The sequence below is a fragment of the Penicillium daleae genome (genome assembly GCF_028827525.1).
Source record: "Penicillium daleae strain IBT 16125 chromosome Unknown utg000002l_segment0_segment0, whole genome shotgun sequence".
NCBI lineage: Eukaryota > Fungi > Ascomycota > Eurotiomycetes > Eurotiales > Aspergillaceae > Penicillium > Penicillium daleae.
The window spans coordinates 5,739,229-5,767,025 of NW_026623150.1; the positions used below are offsets into that span (position 1 = coordinate 5,739,229).

General features: G+C 50.1%; 8 protein-coding genes across 8 annotated transcripts; 5 read left to right on the plus strand and 3 right to left on the minus strand.

Moving 5' to 3' along the window:
• Window positions 1-150: 150 nt before the first annotated feature.
• Window positions 151-887, plus strand: N7458_002954 (uncharacterized protein; the record flags this gene model as incomplete). The annotated part of the gene is made up of 2 exons (XM_056906337.1): window positions 151-503; window positions 614-887. Coding segments are annotated over 2 exons (627 nt in total), but the record flags the coding sequence as incomplete, so codon positions are not given.
• Window positions 888-1,569: 682 nt separating this feature from the next.
• On the minus strand, window positions 1,570-3,132 carry N7458_002955 (DUF1593 domain-containing protein; the record flags this gene model as incomplete). Its single annotated transcript, XM_056906338.1, has 2 exons — window positions 1,570-2,255; window positions 2,313-3,132. 2 exons carry the CDS (start codon window positions 3,130-3,132, stop codon window positions 1,570-1,572), a joined length of 1,506 nt encoding a protein of 501 aa, XP_056770445.1.
• A 319-nt stretch (window positions 3,133-3,451) lies between these two features.
• On the plus strand, window positions 3,452-4,054 carry N7458_002956 (Mpv17/PMP22 family protein; the record flags this gene model as incomplete). Its single annotated transcript, XM_056906339.1, has 1 exon — window positions 3,452-4,054. One exon carries the CDS (start codon window positions 3,452-3,454, stop codon window positions 4,052-4,054), a length of 603 nt encoding a protein of 200 aa, XP_056770446.1.
• A 774-nt stretch (window positions 4,055-4,828) lies between these two features.
• N7458_002957 (high-affinity glucose transporter) lies at window positions 4,829-6,181 on the plus strand (the record flags this gene model as incomplete). Its single annotated transcript, XM_056906340.1, has 3 exons — window positions 4,829-5,003; window positions 5,053-5,155; window positions 5,209-6,181. 3 exons carry the CDS (start codon window positions 4,829-4,831, stop codon window positions 6,179-6,181), a joined length of 1,251 nt encoding a protein of 416 aa, XP_056770447.1.
• Window positions 6,182-8,722: 2,541 nt separating this feature from the next.
• Window positions 8,723-10,586, plus strand: N7458_002958 (Lactose permease; the record flags this gene model as incomplete). Its single annotated transcript, XM_056906341.1, has 5 exons — window positions 8,723-8,895; window positions 8,951-9,072; window positions 9,145-9,657; window positions 9,717-9,911; window positions 9,970-10,586. 5 exons carry the CDS (start codon window positions 8,723-8,725, stop codon window positions 10,584-10,586), a joined length of 1,620 nt encoding a protein of 539 aa, XP_056770448.1.
• Window positions 10,587-11,133: 547 nt separating this feature from the next.
• N7458_002959 (uncharacterized protein) lies at window positions 11,134-12,965 on the minus strand (the record flags this gene model as incomplete). The annotated part of the gene is made up of 5 exons (XM_056906342.1): window positions 11,134-11,346; window positions 11,545-11,927; window positions 11,982-12,176; window positions 12,235-12,364; window positions 12,426-12,965. The coding sequence occupies 5 exons, from the start codon at window positions 12,963-12,965 to the stop codon at window positions 11,134-11,136; spliced, it is 1,461 nt and encodes a 486-aa protein (XP_056770449.1).
• A 3,209-nt stretch (window positions 12,966-16,174) lies between these two features.
• On the minus strand, window positions 16,175-17,826 carry N7458_002960 (S8 family peptidase; the record flags this gene model as incomplete). Its single annotated transcript, XM_056906343.1, has 3 exons — window positions 16,175-16,381; window positions 16,440-17,378; window positions 17,461-17,826. The coding sequence occupies 3 exons, from the start codon at window positions 17,824-17,826 to the stop codon at window positions 16,175-16,177; spliced, it is 1,512 nt and encodes a 503-aa protein (XP_056770450.1).
• A 1,477-nt stretch (window positions 17,827-19,303) lies between these two features.
• On the plus strand, window positions 19,304-27,258 carry N7458_002961 (Beige/BEACH domain protein; the record flags this gene model as incomplete). Its single annotated transcript, XM_056906344.1, has 9 exons — window positions 19,304-21,788; window positions 21,846-22,210; window positions 22,262-22,703; window positions 22,771-25,700; window positions 25,762-26,137; window positions 26,204-26,358; window positions 26,415-26,720; window positions 26,780-27,157; window positions 27,229-27,258. The coding sequence occupies 9 exons, from the start codon at window positions 19,304-19,306 to the stop codon at window positions 27,256-27,258; spliced, it is 7,467 nt and encodes a 2,488-aa protein (XP_056770451.1).
• Window positions 27,259-27,797: the final 539 nt, after the last annotated feature.

The window sequence follows — 27,797 nt, forward strand, 5'->3', positions numbered from 1 at the left end:
AACCCTCACCCCAAATAATGACATTCCAATCCTCAAGCCTCTCCAAAATGGCCACCCAAACACTAGCAAACTGGACCGTCTCCCTAACATCCCCCCCCCCCCCCTTCAACCCCCTCCCACCACAAGTAAATCCACGCCGCAACCCGCAGCGTCTACAACTACACCAGCTGCACCGCCCTCGGCAGCACTAACCCTGCAACGCGCATCGCCCACAAAGCGCTACCACAATTCTCTGGCCCCGGCACATCAAGACTCCTCGGGTCCAATAGTATCGAAGTAGACGCCAGCCACGCAGCGCTCCCCAATGGCATTGCGTCGCATATACACGACTCCGATGACACGCACCTCGACGCGATAATTCACCCAACGGGAGCCGTGGCGTCGGCGTTGCTGGCGATGATGCAGACAATGGACAGACCCGTCAGTGGGGAGGAGTTTGTGACGGCGCTTGTTGCGGGGATTGAGGCGGAGTGTAAGGTTGGTTTGGCGGTTTGGCCGAGCCAGTATGATGTTGGCTGATAGGAGCCTTGCTTGCACATACCTACCCCTTCTGTACATATATATCCCAAGTAGTTCATTCCGGCCATTCTGATACATCCAAAGCACATCACAGGCACAGCGGGCTCCATCGGCGCCGCAGTCTCCGTCAGCAAACTCCTCAATCTCGCCGCCCCCAAACCGCACATGCCATAGGTCTCGCCGCAACACAAGTCACCGGCCTCCGCGAGATGTTCGGCTCGCACACAAAATCGTTTCATCTGGGACGAGCTGCGCAAAACGGCCTTCTAGCTGCTGTCCTCGCCGCGGAGGGTTTCACTAGTTCCACCTCTGCGCTGGAGGCGAAGCGCGGCTGGGCGAATGTGGTTAGTTCCCAGCACCAGCATTGACTGGATGAGCGGATGCCTTCGCTGGGGGCGGAGGGAGGGTTGGAGATTGTGTGGAATGCAATTAAACCGTTTCCTTGTGGGATTGTGGTGCATCCTGTTATTGATGGGTGTATAGGGTTACATGAGCAGGAGCAGTTGGAGCGGGCGGTGATTTTGATTGACAAGGTGAAAGCTGTGGGTGTGAGGGTTCATTCGCTTGTTGTTGAGTTGACGGGGAAGACTGCACCGATGGATGGATTGGAGGGTAACGGTGCATGTTGAGCATGCTGTTGGTAGTTTGGAGCATCCTATGTTGGATGCCTAGTTGACGGAGAAATTTGTGGATCAGTGTTTGCCGGGTTTGGGACGAGAGAGGACTGATAAGGCGAGTCGGTGGTGTCGAGGGTTGGAGAAGGTTGATGATGTGCGTTGCATTAAGGATGTATTGTAGTTGGGTACCCTGAGCGCACTGAACTCTAGTAGTTTCAATTTGTTTACCTAATTGCAGAAGATCTAGATCTACTTAGATTGCCAATAAAAGTATGAGATATCATATCGTATTTCAGTTGGAACTGTCGTTGACTTAAGAGCAATAAAAGACAAGTAGCCACGGGAACCATTAGCTGATGTTAAGCCCTAGCTCTGGGAAATCGTATATACTTCCTGCGTCTCCTGCGTCATCACCGGCCAAACGAATCAGGATCTATAGCTCATCATGTTCGATTGATGAAGTTTCTTCCTCGTTGCTTCCTTCCAGGCCTTTTATATTCAAAATCACGCGCCTATAAGTCACCAGCTCCCCATCCGATACCTCCAATATGATATGCAAATGCTTATCCGCGTTCGGATGAGCACCGCGTCCTGGTTTCCTAACAACTGCTTCTGGTGGAATGGTAACAGTAACGACAGCATCATCCTGTTTGTCAAAGGACAAGACCGTCACGTCCCGCCTCGGGCTATTGTTATTGGAACTCGGCTCCAAGTATTGCCACCATTTGAAGGAGAGAGTATCACCATCTGGATCACAAGATTTTGATGCATCCAAGACTACTATTTCATCGGGTTTCACGGTATATTGAAGAACATCGCGCGTTGAACTCCCGTTCAGAATGACAACGGGAGGGTGGTCGGCTTTGTCAAATTTCGGTTGTGTCGTCCATTGCATCCGCGCCTTGAAGTCGTTTTGAAAGGCATTCCGCCACCGCCATACTGTGACATGAGACCCCATAATGTGGCGGCCGGTATCATCAACAATTGTATCGATGCTGTCGGCAAAGTGGCCCTCGCCCCATACGACGGGTCCGTAGCGGCCTCCCCAAGAGCCCCATTCAGGATGCTCTGGGTCTGATAATCCATTAGGAATCATGTAAAGCAAAGAAGGGGTGTCACCTAATGATCAGGCCGTTAGTCCCAAAAGAGCAGCTATCCACAGAATAAAACAATCACCTTCGATAATAAACTCTCCACTTGGATATTTCGAGCCTAAGGGTCCCACATTCTGAATATTCTCCTTTATCCAAGAGGCCGAGACCAGCTCTTTGTCCGCGTTAGTCGGAAAATGATAGTAGGCATCTCCAGATATTCCACCCCAAGCCGCACTAGCATATCGATTGAAATGGTGCACACTAGCAATGTAAAACAAGCCAGGCCAGTTTCGCCGAATCCACGGGCCGCTATTATCCTGGTCCGATATGGCGTAGACCCGCAACTTGGAAACAAAAGCCTCGACTTCCGATTCCGACCTTGTTGCGTTGACATGCCAAAGTGCCTGTGCAAGGGTATTGGCACCACCCCATACAAGGATCCAAAGAGGCTCATATGATGAATCAACAGCATTGACCAGAAGAGACGAACCCTCGCTGTCATGCCCTTCTCCAACCCCATCCATCCCATACTTTGTTGATCCTGACTTGATAAGATTCAAGAGATGCTCGGTTTCGGGCCAACCCGACGCATGCTGCCGGAGATTTTCCTGAGACTGGCCATAAGCACTGACAATTTCCCGCATTTCGTCTGGTCGTGTCGTATCGTTGAGCCAGTAACTTGTCGTAGCAACCAGTCCTTCGATATGGAATTCATTGGAATATACCAGCAATCTGACAAGAGACTGCGCATCATCTGGTTCATTTGCGATATCACTCAACAAGAAAAGTCGGCGAGGTGCACTTGGATCTAGGTGGCATTTCGCAATATCTGTGGACCAAACACCGCTGGTAATGCCCCAGAGAACCGTGAGCGTGCAAACAAGGTTCCAGCCGTAAAACATAGCGGCTGTACATTAGACAATCTCAAAGGTCCGTGGTCTGAACGTCTCGACCGCCACGACGCGATAAATAGCTAGATGGTAATGATAGATCGGCCGAGACACTCAATAAGGTAAGAAAGGCTCAAAGTTCCATTTTGGAAGGGGGAGCCAAATGTACGCCTGCTAACACTCAATGGGGCAAGTGTGGCTCAAGATTCCGCTTTTGGAAAACGGGGGCCAAAATATGCGGCTGCGAATATAAGACCAATTCGACATAGTCAATGCGTAAACAGATCTCAGGCCACAAGATAGAGCTAGACTTTCCAGCTCTCAAGCTGCCATGCCATCGCTTGTCACCGTCACTATCCAATCTGCGCTCCTCAAAGCAGCCGCCAATATCGCAGCTCAAAGCCTCGCTGCGTGGAAATCACAAACAAACACCCCATTTGATTGGGCCCGAGTGCTCGAATTTGCATTTTTCGGAGTTAGCTCGGCACCTCTCATCTCGCTTTGGCAGCAAAAACTGGAGGAAAAGTTCCCCACGCAACACAAAGTCGATCATCAAACATCCCACCCCAGAGTCTCGAAACAACCACCCCACGCCAAGCCCTTTAAACGAACGACGAACTCGCCTCCAGAAGTCAACTGGGGTAATGTTTTCGTGAAACTTTTCCTCGATCAGACTATTGGACTGTTCGTCACAAATGTCATCTTCCTTACTTGTATGACGGCGGCTAGACTCCTGAGCGTGACGTTGATCATTCGAGAGATTGAAGCGCGCATCGTGGGGATTTTGAAGGTCGGGTGGAAGATTTGGGGCCCAGTCGCGCTGATCAACTTTATCTGGGTTCCCTGGCAATGGAGAGTGACAGCTGCTTCTATTGTGGGATTCGGATGGAATATTGTTTTGGGCCTGTTGCGAGCTAGAGAGTTCCTGGAGTAATGTAAGGCAGGTCGATAAGGCACTCCGAGCTTTTGCCTCGTTCCCGCGTCATATTCAGATACCCTGGGTTTACAAATAATCAAAGTAAACTTCGTTATTTTCATTCTTTTCTCTTATACTTGGTGTGTACTGGGGATTGTCTTCAACGTGGTAGAGAAACAATATAGAGTCGATGTGAAAAGCCAAGTCCTAGAGATCAATCGGATGCCAAGAGTGAACCCCCACGTCCAACATCGAACCCATCTGTATCCGAGATCGTAGCAGGCAGTTGTGGCTACACATGCTATTCTGGATTCCGGGGCAATCCTTCCCCGCATCTCCATATCGCTCCGCTTTTTCTGGGCATCATGGCAAGATAAAACATCGTGTATATATAGATACTGAATCCAGTTGAAACCTTTAAAATGGGATGAATAGACTCCCCCTGTGACCAGCTAATCATTGAAAATTCGCACTTAGATTTTGCTTTTGTTTATGGCTTCAATCATGTCTGCGTTAGAAGACCACCCGTTATTCCAGGACCTCAATGGGCGCCTTGTATTGATAGGGTTGATCTCTTCACTAGGTGCCATGGGCTTCGGATTCGATAACGGATGGTGGGGTGGAGCTTTGGGACTCTCTCAATTCCAGATGAAGTAGGGCGAGTATGATGCGAAGCTTGGTCAATGGGCCATGCCTTCTGAGAAAACCTCTGTCGGAACTGGAACTGGCTCCGCGGGTATTATCTTGGGCTGCATCATTGCGCCCATTATTACTTCCAGATTTGGGAGAAAGATGGGCTTCCAGGTTTTGTCATTACTTATGATTGTTGGTGTTATCTTGGAAGCGAGTGCCATCACATCGTTTTGGCAGCTGGCCGTTGGAAGAATCATTGTTTATTCTGGCATCGGCCTGGCGTCTAATGTCGTTCTGACCTATCTTTCTGAATGTGCACCCCAGCGGGTTCGAGGTTAGTCCTAGATTGATGCTAAATTTGCTGTCGGTTGCTGACATTTTAGGTGCTTTCCTCGCGTTATATTCATTTTTCACATCACTGGGAGTCTTCATCGCTAGCTTGGTGGTATACTTGTCCCGCAGCCGCACCGACAAGTGGCAGTATCTGTACGAAAAATCTTTTGGTTGTTACGAGGGAAGCCACTAACTGGAGCATTTAGTATTGTGATTTGCTGTCAGTTATTCGTGCCTGTCGGCTACTTAATTGCATATCCCTTCCTTCCCGAATCACCTCGATACCTAGTATACCGTGGACGGTTCACAGAGGCGGAAGAAGTCATGAGACGTCTGTCCAACCATCGAGAGGCCATCTCACAGGAGATCCAGCTCCTCAAGTTGCAAATTGAGGAGCAACGTGAACTTCACAAGGCCACATCCATACTCGACTGCTTCAAGGACACAAATCTTCGCCGCACGGTCGCAGCTATGGGCGTTCAAATTTTTCAACAGGCACAAGGCGTGTCTTTCATACAAAACTTCATCGTGACGTTCATGCAACAGCTGGGATTCCCAGACCCTCTCAGAACCAACCTGCTCGTCACAGGATGTTCATTTGCTTGTCACGTTTTGACTTTTATTACTTTCGACAAGCTCGGTAGACGATGGTCCCTCCTTATAGGCTCTATTGGAATGGCAGCTACCATGCTGGGTACCGGCGGCGCGATAGAATCCGGCCATGCCGTAGCAGACCTATCAATCCAAGCTAAAAACGCATGTGCCGCATTGCTAATTCTCTGGTACTGTATCTATGGATTTACTTGGGGCCCAGGATGCTGGATTGTCACAGGTGAAATTGGAACCGGTCAGCTTCGTGAGCGAACTATTTTCCTCGCTTCTATGGGCAGCTTTTTGACTTCGGTTCCGATTAATTTTGTCAACCCCTATGTGCAGAAGGCCATTGGAGGCCGCGTGACATTCATATATGGCGCATTCTCTATTGTCTCCATTCTCTTCGTCTGGATGTGTGTTCCTGAGACACGTCGCAGGTCTCTTGAAGAGCTCGACGAGATGTTCCAGGCGCATGTGCCCACTTGGAAGTTCAACAATTATGTCTGTACCGGGATGGGCGCCGAAATTACACGGCTGGAGCATGGTGGCAAGGAGGATAAGCCGACTCAAGAAGAAATAGAATGAGGGTTCGTAGAGGTCTCCTCGCCTACTGGTCTTGCTTTTGTGGGAATCTGCTGATGGTGATAATGGTGATGATGGTGACACCTCAGAGAATGGAAGTCCAGCGTTGATTACCCCTCTCTTGGAATACTGTCAACGAAAGTATTACAGTTGCTTGAAACCAGCTACTGAACAGTTATCCACTTCCTAAAGTCGATGGGTGTGCTAGAGTAGGAGAATATGTTTCTAAGATTTTTTTCCAAGGCTTTAACCAATGTCTAGAAGCTCCACCCATAGAACGGCGACACAATATGACTGCGCAAGTTTCTTCGAATTGATTTCGTGATTTCATTAATAGAAGACTGGAAATTAACCTTTAGGTGAATTTGTCTACACGACAATTCTGCAGTGCATATTGACCAGATCCATACCAGATCCATACAGAGGGACCTTGGAAGGGCCGTCATAGCCCAAATTAGGAAAGTTGAGATATGATTTTTGCACACCCTCAAGGCATCTCCCCCAAGAACCTGATTGGTTTGACCACTTTATTGTTTGCTCTAGCCTAGTCCTTCCCAGTTGCAGAGGGCTGGTCGCTTTTTGTTCATCGGCTGCTTCCAGTTAAGCCAAGCAGAACCAACACATCCTCATGCTCACTGTGTTGTTGGGATCAGCCACATTTTCTGTCTGACCTGGCTCGATTACCTCTCATATGCGAGGACAAAGCAGCAACGCATGACTAGCTAACGAGTACCAAGTTGGATCACATCAGACTGGTGGACATTGCCAAGCCCACTGTCCGTATGCACCCCACATCGCAGACTATGCGGCCAGACCGAGCCTCGGAGTTCCTTCAGGAACTTTCTGCAAAGACTTCCACCACCCGGGCCGAAAAATAACAAGGTGGCCGAGGTGTATAACCGCTTCTCATCGACCAGGCCGGTAGACAAAATAGGACGACCATGAAGGTACGCATCTCCGAGGGGCATCTGATGGTCACTCGATTGGGTTATCCGTGGTGACTGAGGCACTACAAGATGGGGTAAGCCCCTCCCCACAAGCCTGACGATCAGGGCCTCTTTTGAAGTTTTACTTCTACTTTTAACAAGTTCTGTCAGCAAGGACGGCTCCTGCCTGCCATGCGAGGTCAAGTTCCAAAGAGGCGTTCACACTAGTAAACCACCACCAATCTGTTTCAAGACTTTCAAGTTTTCTCCATAATCGAGGTAAGCACGAGAGAGGAGACACGATAAACCGACGGCGAAAACGCCATCTCCGCATTTTAGTGAAGTTAATTTCTCCGAGGTTTTGCCACGACCAAGAATTATTCCGAAAGACTAAAAAACCTTAAGGTCTGTCTCACTGACTGTGATCAAATGCTTGCTGATTTTTCTCGCTTGACTCTCCTGGAAATCGGTATAGGCATTTTCTTAAATTCGAAAGGCAATTAGTTTTGTCCTATAGCACTCTTCTGAGTCAAAGCACAGTTCGCGTGGGGGACAGTCGGCAAGGCTAAGGCGCTAGCTAGTGGACGGGACGGCGTGCCTGTTGGAGAAATTAGAGTTCCACAGCCAACCCGCATCCATCGCCACGGAGGGCAGGCTTTCAAGGTCGTACTTGAGTCTATGTTCGGAAACCCTGGCGTGGTGGCGCCGTACAGGCGCAATGATGGCTGAAGGATATCAATAACGCGAAGGTAGTCCTCGAGTGTGATGATTCAAGAGATATAGGTAACGAGGAGGATATACGACTTTGGAAAAGGGAGAAAGCGGATCGCCTGTGAACAACGCTAGTCAATAGGTTACTACATATGTACAGAGTAGAGCCCCTGTGATTATTCTGCTGAAAGATCAGGTCAGATCATGTTGTGTGCCAATCGGGATGCGCTCAATGCCTCAAGAGAGGAGGCAGCTTAAACAACAAGTTTGGCCCCTCATTGCAACGTGTGACCTTCCTTACAGGGGAGTCTCTTACAACCTCGGATCTATTGCGGGGCATAATGTTCCTATTGAAGCATCGAATACTATGGATAACATGATAGATTCGGGATGGTTCAACCGCAAGATCTAAACGCTTAGCATGGTCCTGGATAAGCTCGCTGCGTGTTCCGGTAGCTTCTCGGCAGCCTCTACCCAAACAGGTTGCATTTCCGCGCCACTATAATCTTAGTACAACCAGTTTTGCAGGTGGAATGTGTGCTAAAAGAGAAGTGGAGTATTTGGTCGAGCGACAAGGCTCCATTTCTAGACCCAAGGATCCAACCAGCAAAATAGCTCCCGCCCCGCTTTGAGTCCTCGAGAAGGTTGCACGTGCATAATTTTCGACGTGGAGGAACAAATCTGGGGTAAGCAGTAGCCGGTCTGGGGGTTGTCAACATTCTTCATGGGGCTGGGAGTATAAGTTCGGCTTATAACCCCTCTCTTCCTTTCGAGCCCTCTTCGTTCCAGGGCCCCACGTCCGCAAACCACAAATTAAGTCTTCTCATCTCTAGCTGTATAAAAGGGAGAGAAAGTCTACGACTTCAAATTGCTTTTACGCTTAGTCTCTTGTCAAGACTCTGTCAACATGCAATCCAAATCAGAAGGCGGTGCCGCCGAACACCAAGAGAACATGGTAGGCCATGTAACCCTGAATAAAGAGCCTCAGGGTGCAATAAAAGCAATCAATACTGCGTCTGTGGCTCTTTCTGCGGCTGTTGCAGCTCAACCACCAAAGTTACTGTCAAAGAATATGATAAAGTGAGTTAACGGATTGGCCTCGAAGAAGATCTACAAATTTCTAATTAAACCATAGACTGTACATGATCATGGGTATTGGTTACTTGATTTCGACCATGAACGGGTTTGACTCGTCGCTTATGGGTGCTATCAACGCTATGAAGCCATACCAGGAGTCGTTTGGGCTCACCGGTGCAGGTGATAAATACCAATCCATGCCTTGAGCTTCCCCCCATGCCAAAACAGTCACTAATAATGCAACGCCTTCAGGTTCCTCGACCGGTTTGATTTTCATTATTTATAACCTGGGACAAATCGCCGCCTTCCCTTTCTGTGGTCTCCTAGCCGATGGTTATGGTCGTAAAGTTTGCATCTTTGTTGGATGCTTCATCGTCTGGGTCGGAACCGCTGTTCAAGCGCCCGCAAAGAGTATGGGAATGTTCATGGGAGGTCGTTTCCTCCTCGGATTTGGTGCTGCCCTCGCTTCTGCTGCAGGACCTGCTTATACTGTTGAGCTAGCCCATCCGGCATACCGTGGAACGATGGCCGGTATGTATAATAACTTCTGGTGGTTGGGCAACATTCTTGCTGGATGGACGACCTACGGCAGCAACCTGCACCTTAACAATTCCTGGGCATGGAGAGTCCCTACCATTGTTCAAGCCGGTTTGCCAGGAGTTGTCCTGGTTTTGATTCTATTCTTCCCGGAGTCTCCTCGTTGGCTCATCGCCCAGGACCGCCGGGAGGAGGCACTTGATATACTTGCAACGTATCATGGTGATGGTGAGTACCCGCTCTTTTCAACCATTGTCACCTCTTAATTTTCTAATTCATTACCTTAGGGGACCGCCATCACCCTGTTGTTCAACTTCAGTACCATGAAATCATCGAGCAGCTCAGCGCCACCCGAGACGAGAACCCCTGGTGGGACTTCCGCGAGCTAGGCAACACCCGTGCTGCACGGTATCGCTTGTTCATGGTCATTACGATGTCTTTCTTCGGTCAATGGAGTGGCAACAATGTTGTGAGCTATTTTAGTAAGTTTATTCATTACATCTGCTATTTCTTTTCTATATTCTGAGCATTTTTCCATAGTGCCGCAAATGATCATCCAAGCCGGCATAACCAGCCCGGACAAGCAACTGCTCATCAACGCCATCAACCCAATCTTTAGCATGTTGGGCGCTATCTATGGTGCTACGCTCCTGGATAAATTGGGCCGCCGTACCATGCTACTGTGGGGTCTTGCAGGAAGTCTGGTCGCCTATGTCATGCTTACTGCTTTCACGGCGCAGAGCGAGTATCATCCATCTCTCAGCTACGGAGTCATTGTTTCAATCTACCTCTTCGGCATCATTTTCGCATGGGGCTTCACGCCGCTGCAGACGCTCTACGCAGTGGAGTGTCTTGAGAACCGAACTCGTGCCAAGGGATCTGGTCTTAACTTCTTGTTCTTGAATGTTGCCATGGTTGTCAACACCTACGGTATCTCGGTGGGTATCGAGAAGATCGGCTGGAAGTTGTACCTGGTCTACATCGCTTGGATTGGTATCGAGATGGTCGTTATTTATTTCTTCTTTGTCGAAACCGCTGGAAAGACCTTGGAAGAGCTGAAGGAGATCTTTGATGCTCCGAACCCACGGAATGCCAGCATGAAGAGGACGAAGGTTGAGATTGATGAATCTGGTGCCGTTGTCGGATTGGAGGCATAAGCCTTTTATAAATCTTCGGTCTGAATCATGTATATGCGAGCTAGTGGCTCTTGTGGCTTCTGATATTATTTACGAGTTTTCTTTGACATGATGTCCCATATCATTGACTAGGTCTTCATCCATATAGACACTGTTCAAAATCGAGTATTAAAGGGCATAGTATTAAAAAATGCTTGGTCTCATTCCCAACGTAAATACGAGCGTCCTTGAAAACCATTGCGATCCTCTTTACAAGCCGCTTGGTAGACATCTTTATAAAACGTCATAGCCGGTACGCCAAGATCCTTTCCAGCCTATATGACAAACTATACTACTATTTACAAACCCAGAGTAAAGAACTTAAGTCCTACGGTATAACTCAGGTCGGCGAGTACACTTTACTCAAATTAACCTCAAATTTCGGAGGATCTAATAGTGATGGAACCATTCTGTTCTCGATAGAGATGGGGCCTCCGTGCCAACCAGCAAACTACATAAAGTCACCATCATTCAAAGCAATGTTCAAGCAAAGAAGCAAGCTAGCAAACTTCCAACCCTCGCGCAAGAATCACTCATTCTCATCTTTTCCAACCCTTTTCTGTCGTTCCGCCCATGGGGGTATGATTGCTAGGATAGCAGCGTACGAGTAGAGTGTGCTCATAGTGGGTTCATTTCCGTACGTCTTATAATCCATCGCTTCCTGCAAGTTTGCACCTCTTGGATATGTGATCCATGTGACAGGCTTCTCGAACGTTGTCTCTGACCAATATTCTTCGAGGACCTAACTATCAAGTCAGAACACAATTCCTCTCAATTCAAAATTAAGCGCGGATAGAAAAACACGAGAACGATGTAACATGTTGTGGAACGAGGTAGCAGGCTGGAGGTTAGGGAAGGCAGCTGAGAGGTGCTTGATGTGTAAGCCTGATATTGATAGGCATTGGCCGTGTAGATCGTACGGCCGAGAAAATAGACCCACCTGAGACACTGGGTCATCCTCCCAGTTGTCGACAGAAAAGTGAGGCTCTAGCCAAAGGCCTATATGGACCTTTTCATCTAGCTTTGCGTATGTATAGTAGTCGTCATCAGAGCCGTGTTTGTCGTTGGAGGAAGAACTGTAATCGTTGGAGGAGGAACCGTAATCGTCGGAGGAGGAACCGTAATCGTCGGAGGAGGAACCGTAATAATAATCATTTTCACCACTACCTATGATAACGGGTAGCATCTCGACTTCGATACCCAACGAATCGAAGACAGAATAGAGTACCAAGTCTGCTCCTTTGAGGCCCCGCGGAAGCAGAGTAGTTGCGTTGTCTGCTGTATGCGGATAAGCATGAGTGCAGAAAGTCCCGAGGACCCCACCTATGTCAGTTAGCAACGCTGCATCCACTAAAGCCAAGTTTTGCTGTATTGTACCTGTCTTCAGAAACCCGGGCATTTCCAGAACATTCTTGATCTCTTGGTATAATGGCAACGTCTTCGGATCTAGAATCGAGGTAGAAGGGGTCACGGTATCAAGTGGGCCAGTGGTAATGTAGAGATTATACGTCAGTGTAATGCGTTCGCCATGAGTAATCGTCTTTATCTCATGTTCGCAATCGCTGTAAAAGGCTGCCCACTGAATCGTATCTGCACTTTGATGCTCCCCAGTCAAAGTCAACTTCCCTACCCTCATGTCGAACCATCAAGTTGCCTCCTTTGAAAGGCGATGGCAAGCACACGACCAGGGATCCAATCTGGCTTTCAGAGCGTGGAGTATCAACGTGACTCTGGAAGAGACCGGAGGGACCGGAATACACCTACATGCCATCATTAGAATAAGTCATGAGAAGGTATAAAGATGACAAAGTGAAAACAGACATTCAACTTGTAGAGTTCCATTCTGATCCGCCGAAACTCTTGTCGCTCATCATCTACGGCATCAGGGGTCAACACTTGCTGAATCCGCTCAACAATGCCAAAGTCCGAAGGATAAAAGCTGGTCATAAAGTGATCAGTGTCAAGTTTCCCAGCCCGGCGATAACTTGGGTCCATGACAGCTTCTTGACCTCTACCAAATCCAGCAGGTTCACACTCGGCAACAAACAGATGAAGTTTTGCATTAGAGTCATCGGAAGAACAGTCAAAGGGAAGGGTCCGTTTTCCTCCCCCGGTGGCATCTTTGCAATCCCAGAAGATGTTGATAGGATCAGATAACTGAGCCACTCCATTGTCTTGGGCTTTTGCTTCCTGGGTGCTCTTGGTCTGTTCGGTTGCTTTGGTACCCTTGATTGGGATAGTGCCTCCACAAGCGAATGATGCGGATGCATTCTCGCTTCTGATTGCTTTTTCGAGTTGGCGGCAAAACGCTTTGAACGTCGTCTTTGACAACGTTCGCGCTGATTCTTGTTCCTCGGCCATTGTGGCAAAGCGTTTATGCCTGAATTAGTAGTTGAACAAACTTGTTAACTTTAGCGTAGTTAGAGTAGTTGTGAGTTAGGTGAGAGATGTAGGGAAAGGAGTGGGAAAAGAATGGACTTTGTATCGAGGGTACCTTATGAATGAGGATATGACATGACTTGGCTCCCAACCTAGACTCGGATGTGAACTTATGTACTAGTGCCTGTGAGAGGCTCAGAAGCGCCATGGTACAAACAATGAAGAGGGCTGAGAAAGGAAAAGAACTTTGCATTGATGTTACGAATCTAGGTTAGTGTGTCAGGTACCTGACGCCCAGTCTGGGGTCGGATATGTCCTAATGTACTAGTGCACATAGTGACCTACTGAGAGCAGCATCGTGGTACATAGAGACGGAGAGAGGCGAGAGCGGAAGAGTACTTTGCATAGATAGTTTGAATTTACAGCAGCAGCCGTTATTGCCTTCCGTGTCGGGAAACAGAGACACTCTTCCAAACCATAATCACATGACACGCTAATCCTGATATGGCTATTTCCGTATTTAAAGATTCGTTCCATGTTTGAATGGTAAGAATGCAAAACGAATGAAACATCAGTAAGCTGTACAGCCATGTACCATGACCGCCCACCATTGCGTCGTCCGCACGCACTCCTCCCAACTCAAGCACCCGTAAAACTCCAAACCACTTACAAAATGGCAAGAGACAGCTATCTCTGGCAGCGGGAGATGATTGCCTATATGATATGTAGTAAGAATATGCGGTTTGTTTGGCAGTCCCAGATCCCACCCCTATTCTCTCCTAGCCGACCACCATTCATCACTCCTGCCATGGTAGACGACGCTCTTTGTGTCCGTCTCACCGAAAAGCCTAACCTATATTTCAAAGATATTACTGTCTCTCTATAGGATGACTTATGCGTATTACCATCCTTATTCAGCATCAGATACTATCCTAAGAAGCTTAGGGTTGATTTATACAGCTTCGTACGCGCGGGTCGTACCTATATGTATAGATATATAGATGTGTTTAACTTCTAGTATGATGTCTGCAAGGTATATTTGAATAGTAATAATCTGGACTTTTGTCGATAACCTATAATATAAAGGCTTAGTTACATAGCTTTCAACATCTTACCTAAATGGCTATAACGCGAACTACACCCGTTTGTTCCACCACGGCGAGGAGCCTGTTGCAATTCCCGCAAAAATGTTCGTAGTCTTTGCAGTTCGGCAGGATGCAGGGTAAAATGGCCCCAAAAGGGCCAAAGAAAAGACAGCATACGCATGACCAACAACTACAGGAGAGTGTTATTCTACTACTAAATCGGAAAGCGTAGGGGTGATTTACGTAGCTCGCGGTCCAGCAGTCAAGTTCGTCCGAGTCATCGTCCGCACACGGCAATATGGGCAATCAATTATAGCAGGGTAAGTCGATAAGGTAGCCAAAGGTATCACTTGCGAAGTCACTCCCGTTACAGGAGTTTGGTGATAGAGGTATGCTGGTGACGAGACCGACTGAATCAGAGGTGGTGCGCCCGATGACGGGGGGGCCGGTTTTTCTTTTCCACTAATACATCGTGAAGTTATAAGCAGGTTCAGTAGGAATAGGTATTATTCAAATTTTTCTTCGTTAGCACCTACTTATTATCCCAATTACTAGTCCCGTCGGCCGGAGCTGCTCCGGTTTGTCTGTCTCTGTCCCTATCAGCCTCCAGTTTTGATAGCTTTTCGGCCATTATGAATAAGCTATACGTCGATCTTTTTTTTGGATAAGCAGGAGGGAATAAGAGAAGTAGTTATTTAGCGTTCTTATTCTCCGGGATAGTGCGGAGTTAATAAGTTAATATCTATAAGTTAGAGGTTTTGCAAAATAAATATCTCTATATATTCTCTTCCCCCTCTTCTTCCGCCAAATGGAAAATCCTTCGTCATTTTAGTAGGTGCCCCACGGTCTTGTCTATTAAAAAGTCAAGGCACACCAGGAACCTTGGCTCTGTTCTTGTTCCGAATAAGTCGATCAAGTCCTAAGGTCAAATTATATGGCATAATTCAGCCACATAAATATCGTGACGCAAATACTTTCTGTGGATTCCGTGTTCGAAACCTAAGTGGTGTGATTTGGTCTTAGGTGTCTCACCTAGGCCCAGCCATCTCTCACCTCTATGGTGGCCATAGGCCCTACACCGAAGAACGCGTGGCGCTACCCTCAAGGGACGCCACGGAGCCATCGTCAAATCGGCCAACCGATTTGTATGGCTAGACTTCGCTCTCACTCCGGGTGACTCTGGCCCTGTCATCCAGGCTTAGACTATTGTATCTTTCATACTGGTATCATAGAAGGCCTGGTATTATTACCTGGTCCTTACAAAACGGGTCATTTACGCGCCAGTCAGATTAAGTTTAGCTTATCATGTGATTACGGTTTAAAAGAGTGTATGTTTCCGACATTGGAAGGCAATAACGGTCGGCACTGTAGCTTAGTGTGACCGACTACATATTATGCCCAGTCTGGAGTCTGTGTACTAATGTACTAGCGCCTATAGCTAGAGCAGTACAACGGCAAAAGAAATGAAGAGCAGTAACAGCGGAAAAGTACTCTGCAATGACGCTATGAAATTAGTTTAGTGTGATATGTTCAACGCCCAGTCTGGAGTCGGAGGCATACATATGTACTAGTGCCTAGAGAAAGCGAGGACGGGACAGCTGTTCACCAGTCAAGCATGATGTAATAACGACTGAGGTTTCGACAGTCTGAATTGGTATACCTCGGATAAGCTAGCCCCTACAAGGGCGTGGGCAGGAGACTAAAACTGAAGAATGCCCGCTGTAACGCAAGGCTCGCGAAGGATCTTCATTCCTCCACCATTACGGAACTACAACATACATACGAAGAAGCATAATGGGCACTGTGGATGTATGATCCCTAGACAGACTCTAGATCAGGATTTAAATGTATTGTTGTAAACCAAAAAAGGATACTACGAATAGCGATAAAAATGGAAACGAGAGAGAGACAGAGGCAAGGGACAGTCTGTGGGGGGATTCAAAACCCGAATGCGTTGGATGGACCACCCAAAAAAGGAGACAAGAACGAAACAACAATAAGTCAAAGCCAAAATGAACAAGTGATCTGCGCCAGTGTTAATCCGTCCATCCAAAATGCCTATAAGAACCGGCCCGTCACAGACAGGTCTCGATCAGTGTGTCTACTCTAAGCGCTGACAGCGTCCTTGATCTCGCTGTAGATGGCACCGAGCTCGTGGCTCAGGACCTTCTGCTCCTTGGCCAGGACTTCCTCGACCTGGCCGACGAGCTCGTCGAGACGGTCCTTGACGGTACCGGTAGCAGCAGCCTTGTAGCCGCCCTTGGCGAGGATCTCGGTGTAGTTGGAAGAACCACCACCGTTCCAGGCAAGGAGCTAGAATAAAGTTAGCGAAGAAGCTCAAATATAGGGATTATTGAACAAGTTGACTTACGTTAGGGGTGTCAGCAGGGATGTCAGTAAGAGCGCCCGAGGTAGCGACGGTGATAAGAGCGTTCTTGAGCTTCTTAGGGGTGATCTCCTCAACAGCGAAGGCAGAGTCGGAAGAAGGCTGGAGAGAGACGTAGTAGGCCAACAGACCGGCAATGTGGGGAGAGGCCATGGAAGTTCCGGAGATGGTGTTGACGGCATACTTGCTGCCAATCCAGGTGGACAGAATGTTCAAGCCAGGGGCGAAGATGTCAGTGCACTTGCCGAAGTTGGAGAAGTAGGCACGCTCATCAGCCAGAGTGGAGGCACCGACGGTGACGGCCTTCTCAGCGGCAGCGGGGGAGTAGTTGCAAGCATCAGCGTTGTCGTTACCAGCAGCGACGGCGAAGTGCATGCCAGCGTCAACAGCGGCATTCACAGCGAGGTCGAGAGTGCGCGAGCTACCACCGCCCAGAGACATGTTGGCAACGCTACCCTTGAAGCCCTTGACCTTACCGGCCTTGGCATCCTTGGACTTCTTGATGTGAGCCTCGGCGGCCCACTCAACACCCTTGACGACATCGGACATGGTGCCAGAGCCGTTGGAGCGGAGAACCTTGACGGCGTAGACATTGGCCTTCTTGGCCACACCGTACTTCTTACCGGCAATAGTTCCAGAGCAGTGAGTACCGTGACCGTTGCCGTCCTCATCCTGGTCACCCTGGGGGATGGTCTTGCCCCAGTTGGCACGGCCCTCAAAGTCGACGTGGTCAACGTTGGTGCCAGTGTCGATCACGTAGGCATCAACACCCTCACCGCCATCCTCAGCATACAGATACTTGTTAAAGCTACCGAAGGAGAGGCTGTCACGGTGAGAGATACGTGCCAGACCCCAAGGAGCGTTCTTCTCGATGGTAGGGCTCTCGAAGTGGTGGACCTCCGAGTCCTTCTCGATATACTCGACCTGCGGGGCGAGAACGGGACTCAGTCAGCTGGGGAATCTCTTATCGGGGGAAGATGGGCAGATCGAGGGAGAAGCTACTTACATCCGGATGCCGGCGAACCTGCTCAATGACATCTTCGTGGAAGTGACCAGCATAACCCATCAGCGAGCCAGCGACGTGGAAGGTATGCTTCAGGCCCAAGTAGGGATCGTTATCGAAGCCGAAGAGGGAGCGCTTCTTCAGCTCCATACGGACATTGTCGGAGTGGATGTCCTGCACCCAGCTGTGATGAGCGGCCGCAGCCGAAGTACCGACATGCTTCTTAAACACGATGATATAGGAGTCCGGGATCTCCTGAGCACTTGTGGAGGAAAGGATGGGAGCTGCCCCGTTGTGGATGGATCCCGTCCAAGTGGGAGAGGCAGCTGCCAGCAGCGGGAGCAGTGTTAGGCAGAGGAAGCCTTTCATGATGACGGTCGGCTTTGGACGATGACAGTAAAGGATATGGAATCAATACAGGAGGGATAAACAATAGAGCAGGTAAGCGATGGGGGTTGGTTGATGTCGAAAAGAGTATTGGAAAGCGATGGGATGTTGGGGGGAAGAGAGGGAGGAGGAGGAGGAGGAGGAGGAGGAGATGAGGAGAGATGAGGAGGTGCAGAGTCACTGGACCATGGGCCTTATCTAAGGGCGAAGGGAAGGCGGAGAAAGCATGATGCAAGCGGGCGATGACGGGGGAGGATACTGCTGAATACAGCCAAGATACGCTACGATACGAGGAATACCATACGTGGGCGCAGGCGGATAAGCGGACGATTGGTGGTGGGCCGTCGATCATGGTGGAGTCCTCAAGCCGGGGGGATGGGGCGATACGCCTTGATACGGTCACGAGATCCCAGGGAGACTGCTTACCTAAGGGTGAGTAGAGCCCAGTCAAGCACACGAGCAGGGGCGGTGCACCTGTTTGCCTTGGCCCCAAAGCCTGATTATTATTGCGACGGATTCCGGATGACTCGATGACTCAGAATACCGAGCTTATGGGAACAATAAAGGTTATTATGGGACCATCATGAAGAGATGTCTTGCCCCCGGGTACCTGGCAGCACAGCGGAGCAATGTGATCGCGATGATCCGCAAGGCAACTTGAACTCCGACGTCGCGTGCTTCGGTCCAGATGATGCGATCGACTCCATACTGCTCTCCATACTTTGACTCCAGGGTACTGTGACCCTGGCGCAACCGCCCGCCTGTCTGAGGTGCTCAGGAACCCCCCTCAATTGACCGTCAAGCACTCTTTGGGAGCGGAGGAGTCGGAGTCTAGGGCAATCATTGGGGCGGCTGTTACTTCCTACTACTGCCGCTGCCTCCTGGAGGACTCCGTACACTACGTCCATAGTGCCTACAAGTAATCAGTGGCTGGGGACCGAGACAGGATGCGTTGTAGACAATAGTACCGTAATCTATACCCCACCATACTCTGCTATGCCGCATTTGGGGCCCGCCCGTATCCATAGCTGTTTCTTGTGGAGGCTGGCTATCTTATCCAGCTTATCGTGTCTTATCTCTACGATCGCTAGGTCTGACGTGGGAAGTCGAAGGAATCAGGCCCACTCTCGTCGACCAACGCCAGCTGGGTTTCGAAACAGGACCTCCAACTGCACGCACCCCCTCGGTCACCTGATTACTTGCTGCTCTCCCCCCGCGGAAAATCTCGTCGATCTATTCTGGGGAGCAGCTTCGTCGCTTATCACCTCAGCGGGGCTGCTTGACTCCCATTGCGTCCACGTCTCCCCCTCGGAAGGCATCTCTGCAGTGGCTCATCCGGACCCGCTAAACATCCCATCCGCACATACCAATGCAGACCACCTGCCTCGACACGCCAATCGCGCATTCACGGTCTCTGGTGGTCACACGCCATCGGTCCGGTCGTGGATAAGATTCGGCTATGGCTCCGCCGCCCCTCCTCGCTGCCTCCCCCTCCGGATCGACAGAGCGACTAGCGGAGGAGCTGACGCCCACCGTTGACCAGCTCAAGACACTTGCAGCCGAGAAACCACTTGCCATTGCGCAGGCACTAGCGGCCACCGAACCTCTACTACGTCTCCGCCATACGTTTATTGACGATGCACACCCACGGGCAGTGAAGGATGCATTCCGTCAGCTGGCGGGGTTCCAGGCCCTGCTGGACCTTGCGGACCAGCTCGCCGAGCTTTATGATACCACCATATTGTCCAAAGAGGACCGAAAAAGCGTGATTGGGATCTACAAAGATGTCTTGGGAGCGCTGGCCGAGGGTTTGAAGGACCATTTTGCCAACAAGCGCTACTTTGCGCGGAGGATTGCTCGCGGCGGGACTGCGGCGTTGGAGCGGAGCTTGACGGTCTTGGTTGGAAAGATAACTCAGACCGAATGCGATGCTCAGCAGCTGTACGGTGCCATCCTGGCCGCGGCTCTCTGCCAGGAGACCGTTGCGGGGATATTCGTAGCTTTGAGTGCGAAATTCCCACAGAACAACACCTCCGCATCACCCAGGGACGTCCGGGATGCTGTCAACAAGTATATGGGATCTGCCGAGACGGTCGAGGTACCTGAACTTTTGGGACCGTTGGTCCGTGTTTGGGTGACACACTCTGCTTTACCAGGAAACGAAGTTCTCCGTCTAGCTCTTCCGGCTTGCCTGAGTCAATTGGCTACGCAATCCCGAAAGAACGTCGTGGCTTTGCATGCTACTGGGATGCTCACCTCTATCCTACCCCTCCTGTTCGATGACGGCCGGTCCGACACCGAAAAAGAGCTCTATCAGGACCTGGCCCGGTACCTCAGCGTTCAAGGCATGAATAGTCTGGAAGATGCCGTTGCTTTATACCGTCGTGCTCATGATAACCCTCGAGTCCTTGGGTTTCTGTTGTCCGCTCTCAAGTACTCCAAAGAACCCCCCTCAATACAGTTTGACCTCTCTACACATGGCTTCTCCTCTGTTGAGTTCGCTACACTAGGCCGACCATTCCCACCTACTGCCTCCGCTGGGTATACACTGGCCGCCTGGGTGCGCTTCGATGACTTTGATCTTAACACGCATACTACCATATTCGGCGCCTTCGACGCGAGTCAGACCTGTTTCGTTTTGGCGTATGTGGAGAAAGACACCCGCAAGTTCATTCTTCAAACATCAATTCGAGGGCCACGTCCCAGTGTCCGGTTCAAGTCAACGACTTTCGAAGCCAACCGCTGGTATCATATCTGTATTATTCATAGAAAGCCAAAGCTTGCATCGTCTTCACGTGCCTCACTTTTCATCGATGGCGAGTTCGTGGAGCAGTTGAAGATCGAATATCCCTCTGTACCAACCAGCAATCATCCTCACCGTTCACCCCGCATTCAGGCGTTCTTTGGAACCCCACAAGATCTTGCTATGCGCCTTGGTAAAGGCGTGTCGACATCCCGCTGGTCTCTTGCAAACGGGATGCTCTTTGACGAGGCATACAGCGATGACCTGGTGGCGGTCTTCTACAATCTTGGTCCTCGTTACTTTGGAAATTTCCAGGATTGTCTGGGATCTTTCCAGACGTACAAAGCCTCTGCCACGCTCAACTTGCGGAATGAACATCTACATCCCGGGAAAGAGGAGGAGTCGGACATTGTTACAGCTATTAGAAGGCGAGCCAGCATGCTGATTCGCGAGGGCTCAATCTTGATCAATTTGTCCCCGGTTGCAGTTTTGGATGATGACGATAGCAACAATGTGGATGAGTCGCAGCTGATCAAGTGCCTTTCGCGACAGGCGGCCAAGAGCTTGCAACAGCTGACAAAGGCCGGAGGCAATGCAGTCGCAGTGAATGGAGGTACTCCAGCCATTAATGACGGATTGACGCAACCGCAAGGTGTGGGTGTCCTGACTGGAGATCCTGTTGTTGCAGTTCCTTGGTCATTGGATGACGCGAGCTGGTGCCTGGGCGGCTGTGCCGCAGTCCATCTTAGCCTGATCCAAGCTGCCAATACCGCAGAGACTCTTCGCCTGGCTGTGGAGGCGCTCTACGAAGCTGTGCAGGACAACTGGAGAAATAGCGAAGCCATGGAACGAGAAAATGGCTACGGTATCTTGGCAATTCTTCTGCGCGAGAAGTTCGGGTTCCAGCTTGGCAACGGCCCAACCGCAGGTAGATCCACGGCTATTAGCACCAAGGATGACGAGCTCAACACATTGATGCTTGAGCTTCTGCGCTTGACACTTGCGTTTGTGGGATACGACTTCATAAAACCCAATCATTCCATCATCTCTAATCCATTGGCCTATCGGGTCTTGCTCGTCGATATGGACATCTGGTGTTATGGAGAATCGCCGGTGCAAGACTTGTATTACTCGCAATTCTGTACCTTTGTGTCCGACAGTAACTACCGTCGGTTCAATGCCAGACGCTTTGGTCGCATGCGTATGTCCCATCCCATCCCACCAATGTATGGCGAAGTGCCATTGCTAATGATAACAGGTGTCAATAAGAAATTGCTCGAAACTCTGAAAGGAGACGAATTGACCAAAGAGACTGTTGGGCCATGCATGGCCTCCTTCCGGGCTCTGCTGGAGAGTAATCTCTCGCCCGATCTCCTTCGCTCTTTCGCCTTGTCTATAACGTATAATCTCCATCGACCGAAACCACTTACTGCCCTCCAAAAGAAGAAGAGTATCCGTTTCGCCCCAAGCTCGTCTCGACCACCCTCCTCAAAGTCGGACACCAGCCAGCACGTACCCAGTGCCACATTGGGCATAGAGATGTTGCGGCTTTATTCTTCAATCCTCTGTAATGTCTTGGATCCGATACCACTAAGAAAGTTCGCGAAGGCGGTCACAAACAAGGTTCGTCTTAGAATATCGCATGTATGCACTTATGCTGACAACATAACACAGTGGCTTCTATATCTTTCCTGCGAGGACGAGCCGGAAGTCGTTGTACATGCAGTCAAAATTTTGGCTCGACTACTGGTCATCCACGGAAGTAGCTACAGTAAGAAATTCTCTGACAAGAATGGAGGATATACTGTGCTCGAGTACCACCTGAAAAGATGGTGGAACATCCCTGCTCTGTGGCCCGCCTGCTTCTCCATTCTTTTTGGACAGGACATCGCCCTTAAGGACCTTGACCAACCATTTGATGCGCCAAGACTCATTTGTATGTTTCTGGCAGATGGGGATCTACAAATCGCCTTTCCAGAAATGCTTCCAGTTATTATGGGTATGCTCAAGAGCGGACTTAGGAGCTCTGTTCTTGCAAGTGAGACAAGCGATCAATCCACGTTGAAACCTGAGACCATTTCAACAAAGCCTCGGATGTCATTGCATAGCTTGAATAGTATGTTTCCGAAACTTCGACATGAGTTTGGTCGAATTCTGTGGCTAACTCTTTTATCTTTCACTAGATATTGCTGCAGCTGACCGGTCAGCGCATAACTTTTCTCTTATGTCGTCGGTTGTCGACTTTCTGAAAGGGCTTTCGTCCCGATCACCCACCTTTCAGGACTTTACAATCCACTCCACCTTCGTCCAGGAGCTGCTCGCCATTCTCTATCCCACCGTCGTGGGCGTGGATTCTATCAGTCCAACTACTGAAATGAACTCTCGATACAACGGCCTTAGCTTTGATGACAGCAATCTGGTTCTGCGACCTCACTCTAGTCGTGGCAATACCTCAACAGCCTTGCAATCAAGCATGATTGACTCTACCGAGAGCCCTGAAGAGAGCACGGAATCTCTGCAACGCAAGTCCTCTTTTATCATCGTCTCCTCAGACAAAATGAAGCATCAACCATCTACGGCACGGATTCGGCGTGTCGTAAACCTCACTTTCTCAGGGGAGGGCGCAACTACGGGTCATCCGCTTGTCAAGGCTATTACTGCCCTCACGATTGACGTCTTCGAGGATCAGCTCTTAGAGCGAAAAGATTTCTCCGGCTTGGGATTGTATCAGAAAACTCCTCCCGGTTTCCTCGAACATCAGGCCTACTTCAATTCGTGGATCTTCGATTCCCTCATGACCAGATTAAAGGAAGTTCCCGCATCCCAACCGCGGCTTCTGCATGAACCTCGCACCTTGACCAATCTGGCGCGTTTTGCCACGCATCTGACAGAGGCTGTCTACGAAGGGTGGTTTATCAATGGGGCAGTTACGAGCCTCGAATACCTCGGCGTGATCCTGGAGTATCTGCAACGCCCCGACATCTCCCATCTGAAGAGCATTCGTCTATGCACCCAAGCTGTGTCCACCCTGCATTCAACGCTATACAAGATCGTTCTGTTCAAGTTGTCAGAGGCAGATGACTCCGAGACTTTGCCTGTCCTGAAGCGCCTGAATTACTGGCAGGTCGTGCTTCTCGCTGCCGCGGAGACACAGTCCAAGCACCTCCAGCTCCTCTGCTATCTTCTGTACACCAAGCTCATCAGCACCGAAAAGGACATTCGCCTGACAGCTGCTAGTCTCTGGCGAATCATCTTAGTACAAAAGCCCGATGAAGTGACCATTCTTCTAGGCCACGGGCCTGCCAGTCTCCAGCGCCGACTCGCCGAAGGCTTCGACGCTCTTGCAGGATTGGATGATGACGCATTCTTGCAGTGGATTGATGATCAACGAGATGACCTCGATGCGCTCTTCTTTGGCATCCTGTCTCGGCAGTGGGAGTCTTTCGTTCAGGAGGAAAACGTGAAGAGTGAAGACTCTGCCAAGAACAGGATTAGCAAGCGCAAGGACAAGCTGAAGCAGTGGGCTCAGCTGGAAAAGTACGACGAGGATGTCATTCGAAAGCACGATGCCACTCTTCCGCACTGGATTTCAAACATCTCGGCATCGGAATTCCTGAAGTCTCAGAGATTCCTCCAAGATCTTCAAGATAATTCTGCTTTCATGTGGTCTGCGTTTTCCAATCTCCTGGTAGACCTGCATCGACCTGGTGGTCTTCTCGCGGAAGAAAAGGATCGCAAATTCAGGCTCGATCAGACTGAAGGCCGTAGCCGCATGCGGCTGCGAGTTGTTCCTGATGATTCCGGGGAGCGACAGGATTATCAACCTAAGCGGAAGGCGTCTGGACCACCCGCACCAAAGCTTGATACCCGGGTGCGTGCACTCTCAGCAGGAGAAGTGGCCTCTACTCCTACCGTGATGACAGCCGAGCCCGAAGCTGTGGAGCCCAGGCAGCAAGGTGGCGATGCAGACAACTCAGACGATCGCAGCGGGAATGAAGAGGAAAACTTCGAAATGATCGACGACCCGAAGCTGGAGATTGAAGACTATGAAGATAAGAACCGCAGAGTCATGCGATCTCTCCATCGAGGCGACCAGGTTCAGAATGTATGCAACATGTCCCGGATCATCGGTCTGGAGGCCGTAGAGGGTCTATTGATTCTCGGAAAAGACTGCATCTACATCCTCGACAACTTCTTCCAGCGCGCCGATGGTGAAATCGTGAACGTCTGGCAAGTCCCTCCCGACGAACGTGACCCATACGTGCGAATGATTGCGGGACGAGAGTCGAATGATCGCCGTTCACAAGAACATGAGACTCGAAGCTGGAAGTGGTCCGATCTTGTCAGTGTTTCCAAGCGCCGATTCCTCTTCCGTGATGTTGCCTTGGAGATCTTCTTCACAGATGGCACCAGCTATCTGCTGACTTTCTTCTCGGCGCCCGTGCGAGACAACCTGTGCAATCAACTTGGAAATAAAGCCCCACAAGTTACCGGGAGTGCTGGACACTCGCGACCAGAAGATATTTGGAGATTTGAGACTCTTCGCAGCCAGGAAGATGCACCGCAATCCCTTGGCTCTAAATTTGCCAGCGTCTTTGGGCACTTGCCAGCAAACCCGGCCACGCGGAAATGGGTTCGCGGGGAGATTTCAAACTTCCACTATCTGATGCTGATCAATACACTCGCTGGTCGGACATTCAACGACTTGACCCAGTATCCCGTTTTCCCATGGGTCCTGGCAGACTATACCAGCGAGGAGCTTGACTTGACAAATCCCAAGACATTCCGTGATCTATCTAAACCCATGGGTTGTCAAACTCCAGATCGGGAGATAGCCTTCCGAGAGCGCTACAACGCCTTTGCCGAGATGGGCGACGACAAGTCTCCGCCGTTCCACTATGGCACCCACTATTCCTCTGCGATGATTGTCAGTTCGTACCTGATCCGCCTGCAGCCCTTTGTCAAGTCCTACCTGCTCTTGCAAGGCGGGACGTTTGACCATGCAGACCGACTGTTTTACTCCATTCGAAAGACCTGGGAGTCCGCATCACGCGGCAATATGACCGATGTTCGAGAGTTGATCCCCGAGTTCTTCTACCTCCCCGAATTCCTGGTAAACTCCAACAAGTACGACTTTGGTCTGCTGCAGAACATGGATACTGCGATTGACTCAGTCGACCTTCCACCATGGGCGAAGAGGGGACCCAAAGATATTCATTGAAAAGCATCGAGAAGCCCTTGAGAGTCCCTACGTCTCCGAGAACCTGCATCATTGGATCGACCTTGTCTTTGGGAGCAAGCAAAAGGGCGAGGCTGCAGTTGAAGCTGCCAATGTATTCCATCATCTTTCATACAAGGGTGCCAAAGATCTGGACGCCATTGATGACCCGATGGAGCGGTTGGCGACTATTGGTATCATTCACAACTTCGGACAAACACCTGGGCAAATTTTCCAACGTACCCATCCTCCGAGGGAAGATCAGCGGTACCGTGTGCCCCGGCTGGATACCCTTGCCGAGTCGTTAACCCAGATGCCCTTGTCTCTTCTTGGTAAGTCAAATGATCACTATATTTCCAATATCTACCGTAACTAATCCGCTTTCCTCTCTTGTCTAGATATCGAGGAACGTGTCGTGACCCTGTCTATGAAACAGGATCGATTGTTGTGCACTGCTGCACTTCGACTTAACGTCCCGCCAGCCTATGATCATTATATGGAATGGGGATTCTTCGATGGAAGTGTACGCTTCTATTCGACGGACAGTCGCAAGGTATGCCCTCCTCCAACTCCAATAACTCTAGATTGCCATCAACTAACATCTTCCAGCTTCTAGGTCATTTCGAGCATCTCCATGTCGGGCAGCTCTCGCATGCCAGTTTCGCTGACTCAAGGACCTTGATCACCTGTGGCACTGATTGCACCATTTCCTTGTGGACGGTCACTGCGACCTCGAGAGCGGTTGACTTGCAACCTATTGGATCGCTCTTTGGCCACCGTGCTCCAGTGACCGTGCTTGCCGTATCTCGTTCATTCAGTGCCCTGCTATCCGCGTCCACCGATGGCCATATCATGCTTTGGGATCTGAATCGCCGGTACTTTGTGAGGACGCTGCCAACAGACGGGGTCGTGGATGTAAGTTTGATCTCGTTTTGATTCTTGGCCTGCCAGTAACTGACCCGGTTCACCTATAGTGCGCCCGCATCAACGACGTTACTGGGGATATCATTGTGTGCCGAGGCACTCGCATCACCATGTACACCCTCAACGGCGAGTTACTCGTCGACCAACCCGTCTGCGACTCTCCCGACGACCACGTGCTATCCTGCGTATTCTACGAAGGGGTGCAGAACGAATGGCTCGAGCGCGAGCTAGTTTTAACCGGCCACAGCCGGGGTGTGGTGAATATCTGGAGCAAGGTGATTCGCAATGGCGGGTTCGAGCTGGAGCTCATCCGCCAACTGCATCATACCGACAACAGTCGCGACAACGGGGCCAACATCCAGTCCGGCATCAGTTGTATCCTTGCCCTGCCGCAGGTGGTATATACCGGGGACGAGGCTGGTCGAGTGGTGCGTATTCTTCTTCCCTGTTTTGGGGCCCGCTAGTTCTGAAACGTGCTTGCTAATATTGCTCTCCATAGTACGAGTGGAACTGTATCCAACGGCGCTGATACTCGCACTTCAAACCACGTGCCGTGTGGCCATTAGTATTGAACGGAGCGCCACTGTTGCTTTTTCTACACGGGAAACCCAAGACAAAAGTCAACTTAAAAAAGTACAAAACAACCTTAGAGACTGACTGGCGTTTAAATTTGGCAGAAGGTGGAATTGTATTCCCTTTTTTTGCATTTTGTGTATTCTTGAAACTTCTTGTTGATTATTCCTCTTTCACTGTTTCTTTGATTCGCACATACCCTGTCACCCCCGTGTTTTCCGGGGGCCTGGATATAGTTAGTTTAGCATGCATCCATAGCGGGAATAAGCAACAGGCAATCAGCATCGGCACATCTGATCCCGTGAGTCCTTGACCCTTGACCCTTTAACCCCTGGCACCCCCCACCCTCTCATGCGCTTAATGCCCCAGAGTCACTGGCGATATTTAACCGGGTCTCGGTGAGCGTACTGCACATTCGGTGCAGTAGTGGGCCGTTGGCCGGTCGACCATCCTCCGGTTGGGCTGGGCCGGAGCACACTGCGCCGAGTTGGGAGA